Here is a 10,415-nt window from a genome sequence, read left to right as displayed (position 1 = left end):
CATTAACTACAATTTATAATTAAATGTAGTCTTTGAACTTCAATAATGTCAAGGCCTTCACCTTTAACCCGCTGCAATAAAGTGGAATCAAGGAGCCCCTTTAGCCCGGAAATGTGTGCGGCAGCGGAATGGGCCAATGAGAGTGAGTGGGAACAGAAAATGGAATGTGTACAGAGACCAACTTTGACCCCTCGCATTAAACTACAGCAGGTAACTTTGCCAGCTTTAGCACGCCCAGTAAATACACTTTATTGTCCTTGTAAAAAGTATACGTTTTCACGCATGAGGCGTTTTAAACCATGTTGGTATAAACTGTAGGCCTATATTTGTATTCTCTAAAGTAAAAAAAAAACACGTTGGTGTGTGGCTGTCGCAGTGTGCTTGTCGTAATGGGTGGTTCTGTAAAGTGCAAACATGACGGTTTGTGCGTGCGTGGGTGTGTGAGTCAGTGGATGCTTTGATTTCTATCTTTACATGTGAGTCCTGCTCAGGCTACTGTGCACGGATCAAATAGATTTTACAGTGCAGGCTTTTGCATGTTTACGCGTTTTCTACTGAGTGTTTAGTTAAGGCTAGTTAAGGTCGTTTTGGTTGAGGTTGGGATGGGAAGGTGGAGGTTTTGGTCAGGCTTTCAAATATTTTTATGTCGAGAAAAGAGGGAGGAAAACCTTGGCTGTATCCACGTCAAACACACTGTGTAGACCAGATATATTAATGGAACCCTGGCAGTTTTTTTTTTTCTGCACACGAACTAAAATCAGGGTCAATCTGCGTAGTCAGTGTGATATCAGGAAGGGCAGGGGGCCGTTCTGACAAAAGAAAGGCGATGCACACTAGCGGAGATCAAGGCTATAGGAGCCCCTCTCTTGCCACACCCACCAACCTTGGCCCTGGGACGGTGACGTGGGTAATTTGTAGGTTTCTCCAACACACAACGTCACTAACAGAGAGCGCTGCAGAGGCTTCTGCAAATGTTGTCTGTCAACCACACGGGGGCCAGGAGCCTCCCGGCCTCTGTACTGTTTTGTTTCCTCGACGGGATCTTGAAAACGTTTCCTTAGATGGATGCCTCGGTGACATCAGAGTAGTATTATAAACCTCTGATGTGTGACAGAGGGACAGTCCACTCTGCTGGACGGCAGCTCCAGCCATGTCTCAGTCTGGATTGTGCACTTGGGTGTTGTGGTGAAGGAAAATGGCCGTGTTGTTTTATGTACGAACCAGGGGGGAGAAGATACAGCCTGGTGCCATTAAAATTTAAAAGGAAAATTAATTCATTCAGCTACATAAAATTTTGTGGAATTATTATAAAGAATTTCAGTCTTTCGATCTGATGCGGTGAACTATCAATAAGCCTTGGGGATGTATCGAAGCTATAAACAAATACTATCTGCTTCTTAAGTTCAGGGAAGAATGTGTATATTTATATTGAAAACTGTAACATTATTCCAATAAATCTAAACTAAAATAGTACGGCAACAAAAGGAATTGTAGCGCACTGGTACTTACTGAATAACGTGACTGAATAACAAGGCAATACATTTGTTTTCTTGGCAATGAAAATAAAAGAATTCAATTAGATTAACTGCTGAAAATATATCACAGAGTAAAAATAATGCAAAATGTAATCTATATGGAAAAAAATGAGACAAGGGCTCCGATCAGCAGAGATTATTTTTCAGTGCTATTTTGTTGCGGGTTTAAGGTTAAACTGTTGATGGGTTTTAATTTGTTAATTGTTTCTGTGTTTTTAATTGTGAAGTAAATGTAAGCGTTCCTATTTTTTTTTTTTCTCTGCAAATACTAATCAAGGAGTTACAGGCTATTGAATGGTTTTATACTACAGTGTGCTACTCACATCTCAGCACCTATCCTGTTCTATAGGGCCGTAAAACAGTTCGACGCTGTAAAACGAGCTCCTGCTATTGCTGCAACCAAATAACTCTGAGAAGAAAAAAAAAAAAAAAAATCTTGACTTTACATCAGCGCATCTGTACGGTGATATTTATTTCTAGCTGCACCAAGCTTTGTCTGACTATAATTTACAGCAAGTTGGAAGTAGGATATGGCGTGTGGTGTGTATTTGCTGTAATCGTCAGTGGTAATAACGCAATACTGCTGTACTTTGATGGCGGTTACCACTATGTTTTTTTAATTAAGAACTTATATGAATCCGACACCAGTAATTTACAGTTGTGCGTTGAGTGGACAGCGTGAAAGAGGACACAAAGCAGAACCTCGTCACATCCAACTGGAAAGATATTTCAAAGTGGCTGCCAGGAGCAAATTAGTTGTGTCGCCCCAGTGGCTACTGATTAGTACAATAAGGAAACTGGCTACCATGCCTTCTGTCCCTCAGCATTCAACACCCATACCTGTTTGCAATATAATAACAGCCTCCAGGTTTGCAATCAATTGGACGACAATTTAGTGGCGAAAGTGCTGGCTGTAGTTTAGACAAGTGTAAAGACCGTGGTAAAATACAGTCCCAGTCAACTCCGTGTGTGTGTGTGTGTGTGTGTGTGTGTGTGTGTGTGTGTGTGCGTGTGTGTGTGTGTGCGTGTGTGTGTGTGTGTGTGTGTGTAGCCCATGGTAGGTTACACATTAGCGAGCAGTGTTAGTGTGTGAGGAAATTCTTGAAGGTTTAATGCGCACAAAAAATACAGCATGCACACGTTTTAGGACGAGAAAAATCTTGTTTGCGCGTAAAACTCTTTTCACTGCAAACGGGGCGTTTGGTTAAATGGCAAAGTTGGCTACAAGCATCCGCACAAAGAAAGTTGTAGGAATGGCTTAATGGAAAAAGAGCAAAACAAAACAATGCAGCGTTCGTGTTTCCATGAGAGTTTTCAATAGAGTTTCTGTTCTTAGTAGTCATTACATCCACAAGTAGGGCTAATGATCAAATTAAACTCCATTACATATTCTCTAACTGTCTTTGGCAGCAAAATAGTTTTTATTCCAGCAACTGTTCCAGCCTACTCTCACTCCTGTTAAGAATACTGCGTGTACAATATGTGTAAGATTGTTGCAGGCTCACATCAGTGACCTGTGATGATGTCCATTATATATTGGCAGAACTTTCAAATAACAAACTCATGTTACTGAATCTGTGGCACCATAATACACATTTCCCCACAGTGTTTTGTTAGATGTGTAACATCACAATACTACTGTCTCTGGCGCTGTCAGGTCTGTAATAACAATACGTGTGTGACATTCCAACAAGTCTGTACTGTTCCTGCTATCATTTTAGGGCATTGACAGCATAATACATATTTACCTGCACTGTCTATTAGACCATAATACCTGCTTTGTAGCATCACAATGTTCTCTACATGCCTTGTGAGATTGAAGCATTATTTAGAACTCAGTGCTCCTTGCAAAGTGGAACATATATAATTTGTTTTTATCTGCATGGCTTTCTTTCTGAGTTGGAGGTAGCCTGCAGGCTAGGTGTGAATGTGTCATAAAGCTGTGTGTGTGTGTGTGTGTGTGTGTGTGTGTGTGTGTGTGTGTGTGTGTGTGTGAGAGAGAGAGAGAGAGAGAGAGAGAGAAAGAGGGGGAGAGAGATTGTGTGTGTGAGAGTTTGTGAGGTGGCTGTACATTAGGTGCGGTTGTTAATGTGTCCCTGCAAGAGGCAGAATGTGTGTGGATTAAAGAAATGAAGGTGTAAATAATATCCTTAATAATCCTTTATTCCACCATTTTCCTGTTCTTGGGGGGGAGACGTCATTCTTGTTTATGTAAAATTATCAGGAACTACATTAAACTTTAAACTTACCGGTGCCAGCCAGTCCATAGTTTAATATTCTGAGTCTTCTGAGTCTTTCATGAACCCAAGATGTTCTCCACTACCACACAAGACCGCGATATCCCTCCGTGTATCCACAATTAATGCAAAAGCCACAAAAATTGAAAAGGCATGGCGTTTTTCATCCAACATCCGCCATCAGTAGCTATGATTGGTCACATTTCTTCCATAAATGTGGGGAATGCTGGGAATGTAGAATGACCACAGTGACACTGGTTATCGGTTAGTTTGAATATTTATTTCACTTACATTCAGTGTATCACGGTCAAGCAAAGGCCCCGTGTCACCTTGAAACACCACTGTGCATATGGAAATATATTCGAAGGCATGCACCGATAATATATCGTGCCCTTGCCTTTGAAAATGAGTCTGAACTCACACACACACACACACACACACACACACACACACACACACACACACACACACACACACACACACACAGGGACAGACAGACAGACAGACAAGCGCGCGTGCACGTCTCGCTCAAACCCAACTCGAGGACACAAACGCACCCGCATAGTTGTGGCGAAAGATTTCAACATTTTCAACTGGCTAAACGCATGCCATCATGATCTGCTGTAGGAGTTTTGAAATGTTTGCTGGGGGATCTGCTGGTGAAGCTAATAAGACTCCCAGTTCGTTTTCTGCTGAAGACTATCCAGTTATTTAAATGCCGAAACGCTGATGAAACAGTTTTGTGGCAATCCTGAAACGTTATGCGTGTTTGGTGTGTTGCATAGAGCCTCAGTGGATTTGTGACTTTTAAAATGGGAAATTATAGAAATTACACATATGGAAAATATGAGATTAATTGTATAAACTTTGTACTGTTAATGTACAAAAAAAAATCCAACAGTGCTCCACTTTACCATTAGTTTAGGACTTATTCTGTATAACGTCCTGTGTCCAAAGTCTCCACATTATTAGAAGTGCGGGTTTGTTTGGGCAGGGTGTCCTCAAAGCGGCATGACTGCAGCACAGAAAACACAAACCTCACATAACACAGCTGATGACGCACAAAACAAAGGGGATTTTTTAGCTGAACACAACATGGGGACCGAGAAAACAAATGTAACCCTCTTCACGTGGGTTAGAAACGAACTTCATTGAAGGCTGTGAACAGAAATTCACGAAGCAGGAATGAAGAACTCCCACAGGACGATTCATTAAAAGCAACATTTAGAACATTTTGTCTCTGTCCAATTCGAGATATTACGAAAACGTTGGTGTCCTCGTGTCTTAAATTTAATTAGATTATCGATATTTGAAACATAACGTGCTCATTTAACTGCATTAACTATTCAAGTTTAGCAAGCCACCTTATTAATATCACTGCCTGATGTTCGGCTGCAGCACAGTATTTGTTTACGCTGTTGCTGCTGACTTTATTTACAAACAAACAAACAAACAAATAAATAACTAGCAGTAATAGTTTTCACCTGATCCAGACAAATGGCAACTCTTACGATAATGTTGACAACATCTAAATATTTTTGAGGTAACAGGCAGATTGAAAATTATCAACCTTTTTTTTTTTTTTTTTTTGAGGAAAATCAAAATAATTCTAAATACGTGCAAAACCCGCATTCATGTTGACGAAAGGGGGCCATGGTTAGATTCACACACCAGCTCTTCTGGCCCTGATGTCTAGTCAGAGAATAAAACAGAAAACAGAAACACACCAGCAAGACTGTTAATTTCAGATTTACAACACATTAAAACCACATGTGAAGCAACAAGAAACATCCTGGAAATAATACAGGGTTGTGTATAACAATAGCTCAGGTATGCAGTCAATTGTTTATTAGGCTGTAAGATGTTTTCAACAGTAAAAAAAAAAAAAAAAAAAAAAGGAAAAAGCAGAAAGAAGAAACTTACGCTTGACGTAATTCTGTATGGGTTTCCTTTCACACCACAATAATAAATATCCTTACAGGCCCACAACCCACTAGCGTACAAATTCCACCGGCTAGTGAATGTTTTGTGGCACATTTCAAGAAAAAGAACCAGTTAAACAGACAAGTGCGGCTTCACGGGTTCACCCAGTCCAGTTAAAGTTCAACTAACTGGCCTAATAAGATCTAATATATTCGCTGTTTAACGAATTCCGGTGTGATTCTTTTGAAGCGGGAAAGTCAAATGAAGAAAAATGCAAATAAATAATCTGTGAGTCAAAATAAGACCAGGCCTGATGTATAAGGTTTTCGTAATTAATGCACGGAATGTGTTTTGCTGTAAATCGTAAAATTAGCGGGTCAAATGCAAAAGCGTTTAAGGCTCCTTCACAACGTCAAGGGTTAAAGGCTCTTCTGCAGTCTGATTTTTTCAGTTTAAAATTCATACAGAAAGTCACATTTCTGTTCAGATTTTCTTTTAATAACACACCTGCGGACATCTTACCTTGCTATTTCGTTGGCAACAACAAAGCAAAAACGAGGAAAACAAACAAGAGGAAATGACACAAAAGGCACTAAGTCCTCCATGGTTTCGTCTCCACAGGTCTGGACCAGGACAGAAACTAAATCACACCTTGATTCAGTTAATTTTCTGAAGTTTAGAACTCAAACAGAATTAAAATAGTCAAAATGCCACGTCTAAGTGCCTTCAAAAAAATCTGCTGCAGCAGCCGTCCTTTGTTCTCCCTGGTGCGGGCCTGCTGTCCTGACCCGCGGATGGTCGCTAGGTGGCGCTCTTGCTCCACCAAAAAGCCTCCAGATTTCCCAACTTGACCGCGCTGACGTCACGTCAGTCTGGAGCATCAAGGCCACTTCCACGCCGCTATTGGTCTGAAAATCACATGACATGTCTCCCAGCATCCATAATTGTGTTACTGATATTTTTGCACCCCCTTCCAAAAGATGTCAGCATCCTACTGTCCTTATTCTCCTGGAGAAATCCCGTAGTTCAGAGCAGTGGAACACACCAAACGATTACTGTGTTGCCAAATGCAAAAATGTCATGTCCGAATAACATAGCGCCCGGTAACTTCCTGATGGATTCCTTAATGGGAGGATCATCTTCCTTCAGGGGTGAGGGTTATTCCAGCAGCCCCGGAATGTACATCCACACAGCTGCAGAGTACGGATATTCAGTGATGAGAAACATTGGGAAGGTTGGACCATCTTCACTCTCCAAGAGAGACGAGGTTCCTCCGGGCGGTCTGCCGCTCAGCGGCTTCCAGGATGCGCCCTACCTGTCAACACAGCTGGCCACATGGACCCCAGGCTCCAAAACCAGTAGGGACGAACAACCTGTTGCCCAGTGTTTACAGCCCTGCTCGTTTCCAGCGGGCAACGTCAAAGAGGAGGCGTTTTGTTGTCTCTATCAGGATGGCAGCAATAAGGGGAAACAGACAACAGAGGCGGCCACTTACATCCGGCTGGGGGACAATAGCTGCCGCTCTGAGCAAACCGCCGCCTCGTCCAGCGGCAGTTTCCAGGTGTACAACGGAGAGAGGCCGCAGCGGGACAGCCAGCAGTTCCCCTCCGGCTTCTCCCTGACCCACTTGGCGACATCTGTTGAGTCAGCATCAGAACCGGCAATAAGTTGCAGCAAATCGTCGCAGGAGACAGCGAGAGAGTTTTCAAAGACAGATGAGAGTCAGAGCAGGAGGGAAGAGAAGGCCAAGACTGACAGCTGTTCAGATAACTCGGACGGGGAATTAAAAGGTAGATTACTACTATACCCCCCCCCCCCCCCCCCCTTCCTCCCTGACCCACACACACATTCATACATAGAAACACACTCAAACATGCACAGATCATTTGCAGAAAGTTTTAGGCTACCAGATTATTCCACACGTGCATTAATTCTGTCAGTGCTGTGTGTGCACGTTGTGTTACGTCACGGCCCAACAGTGCAGTCTTGTGTTTGATAGCAGTCTTATGGGCTGCCTCGCCTAGCAGGGGTTATGGTGCCCGTGGCATTTAACACCTTTCCATTAATGTGAGAATGTGAGATGGGCAGTTATCATTGAAATAAACACGCTCGCGCGCGCGCACAAACACACACACACACACACACACACACACACACACACACACACACACACACACACACACACACACACACGCAGGCGCACACACTTATTCTCTCACTCTCTCTTTCGCTCTCTCTCTCTCTTACATGGGTCATTTACATTGTGAGACGTAACTTTTTTTAACAGCACCATTTTACGCCTCAAATTTCTGGTAGTGATCCAATATGAAATTCTGTGGTTTGCTGCACAGTTGAAAACATTTTGCCATAGTGCCCTGGCTTATTTAAAAAATCAGGGAAGAGACATTCATTATAAAAGCATTTGCGCTTTTCTGAATGCAACGATAATTCAGGATAATTCAGATCCATTCTTACTACATATTTATTTAAAGTGAGAGTCCACTTATGAGCACATTTTCCCCGGATTTCCTTTACGCTAACGGTGGCAACTTGATGAAATGGATTGAATTTGTCTTTGCTTTGCATTTGACGAAACTACGGACATTTAAATCAAATAAATAAACCGTTTAAACGGAATTTTTGTTAAACAGCAACGATCGACTGGTAGTATTTTAAACACAGACACAGACACACACAGACACACACACACACACACACACACACACAGACACAGACACAGACACAGACACACACACACACACACACACACACACACAATTATTATTATTATTTTTTTTTATTATTTTTAGCATTATTATTAATATTATTACTGCTACTATTATTTTTATGATTATCATTAATATTATTAGCAGTGCTAATAGTGTTATGGCCCTAATAAATCGAAGCTAGCTAAGTGATGTAATTGCGCATCCCTCTGCTCATTTTCTTCAGCTCTTATTTATAATTAGCTTCAGTTTGTTGTGTTATTTATGGTTTTAGCTAACGGCTTCATACCTGACGGCCGATGAGCTCCTTTCATCTTATTTTAATTTGATTGAAGGAGGCAATTGCACCGTTTTTTTAATGTGTTTATGCGCGTGTTTTCTCTCTCTCTCTCTCTCTCTCTCACCCTCTGTGTTTGTGTGTGTGTGTGTGTGTGTGTGTGTGTGTGTGTGTGTGTGTGTGTGTGTGTGTGTGTGTGTCCTGTTAATCCCATATTACTGAATTAAATGTTTTGGTAATGATTAAATGTCGGCCACACACTGAGTGTTCACATTAGGATAATTATTACTATAACCTGCGTGTCGTGCCGTGTGTTTCTGTGTGTGTGTGTGTGTGTGTGTGTGTGTGTGTGTGTGTGTGTGTGTGTGTGTGTGTGTGTGTGTGTGTGTGTGTACAGAGGCGTAATTCCCTGGAGTCCGCAACCTAATCACGGAATTAACTTAATGCGCAGCGGTGTGATTCCGTGCAATCACCGACATGCCTTGTTTCTTTGTCTTTATTTTGTTGCATTTTTATTTTTTTCTAAATCTGCTATTATGCTACAGAGACTTCCTTTTGTTTTGGGATGAACATCCGAAAATTTTCATTTGGCTCCGGTGTGCAAAGGTAATAAAATTTTATGGGAGTCTGAGGTCCAACATAGACAAAAGAAGTGCTTACACACCCTAGTTTGATTTGATCTAATTATAGCTGTACATCACGCACAAAAGCAATTTGCAAGCCGTAGGAGTTGTAGCAAAAAGGTGGGATGTTCATTTGCCCAAGCGAGAGTCACGGAGAGTCCACACCCAGGTAAAGCTGCTCCAAACTACTCATTTTAATCCAGATGAACGGTGTTGAAACTGCGTTTGAGATATGGGCGTGAACGTAGCATCCCATGTATTATTGATGGAGGTTATAAAGGTGCGTGTGATCTCTGCACGAGATTATTGGCTGGATTTGGCCACAGTTTCTCATTGTTGTATTTCTCTTGCTCCGGTAGATGATTCATGCGCGGAAAAGACAACGGGAAGCTGGTTAAAAGCCAAAAGTGGAAGGAAGAAGCGGTGTCCTTACACAAAGCACCAGACGCTGGAGCTGGAGAAGGAGTTCTTGTTCAACATGTATCTGTCTCGGGAGCGCCGCCTGGAGATCAGCCGGAGTATCAACCTGACCGACAGACAGGTCAAGATCTGGTTCCAAAACAGACGCATGAAGCTCAAGAAGCTAAACAGGGAGAGTCGAGAAAGGGAGCAGAGTGCAGTTTATAACTACTCCTGAAGATTTTCTTAAAAAAAAAAAAAATACAAAACTACACACACATTCACGCATACACTCACACACATGCACACTCACACACTTACTCCATGCATATGCATATACATGACAGACACAGACAGACCATGCATGTGTCATCTTATAATGCATTCAATTAGCATTCATAAATTTTCTCTTTAGATGCGCACGCACGCACGCACGCACGCACACACACACACACACACACACACACACACACACACACACGGCGTGCCTTCCTATATGAACGATAAAACGTTGCCAGACTCTAGTTCCAGTTCCAGGTGAACACTTGCAGCAGCATTGGAACAGTCAGGTGCTATTAACATGCACTGATAATTATAACATAAGCCAAACGAAAGGAGGAAGCACTTTCGAGCAGTCCATAAATAACTAGTGGCATGTAAGCAGTTTCACTTTGATGAGCTATAATGAATGTTTT

General features: G+C 42.0%; 1 protein-coding gene across 1 annotated transcript; it reads left to right on the top strand.

The window, feature by feature from the left end:
* Window positions 1–6,770: 6,770 nt before the first annotated feature.
* Window positions 6,771–9,958, top strand: hoxc10a (homeobox C10a). Its single transcript, XM_076741828.1, has 2 exons — window positions 6,771–7,455; window positions 9,681–9,958. Exons 1-2 carry the CDS (start codon window positions 6,771–6,773, stop codon window positions 9,956–9,958), a joined length of 963 nt encoding a protein of 320 aa, XP_076597943.1.
* Window positions 9,959–10,415: the final 457 nt, after the last annotated feature.

The sequence above is a fragment of the Chaetodon auriga genome, chromosome 10 (genome assembly GCF_051107435.1).
Source record: "Chaetodon auriga isolate fChaAug3 chromosome 10, fChaAug3.hap1, whole genome shotgun sequence".
NCBI lineage: Eukaryota > Metazoa > Chordata > Actinopteri > Chaetodontiformes > Chaetodontidae > Chaetodon > Chaetodon auriga.
The sequence above is the reverse complement of the archived record's forward strand: the minus strand, read 5'-3'. Positions and strand labels throughout refer to the sequence as shown.

Coding starts and splice junctions, on each gene's coding strand:
- hoxc10a (XM_076741828.1), top strand. CDS start 6,771: ATGTCATGTCCGAATAACATAGCGCCCGGTAACTTCCTGATGGATTCC. Junction 7,456..9,680: donor GAAGGCCAAGACTGACAGCT/GTTCAGATAACT, acceptor TTGCTCCGGTAG/ATGATTCATGCGCGGAAAAG.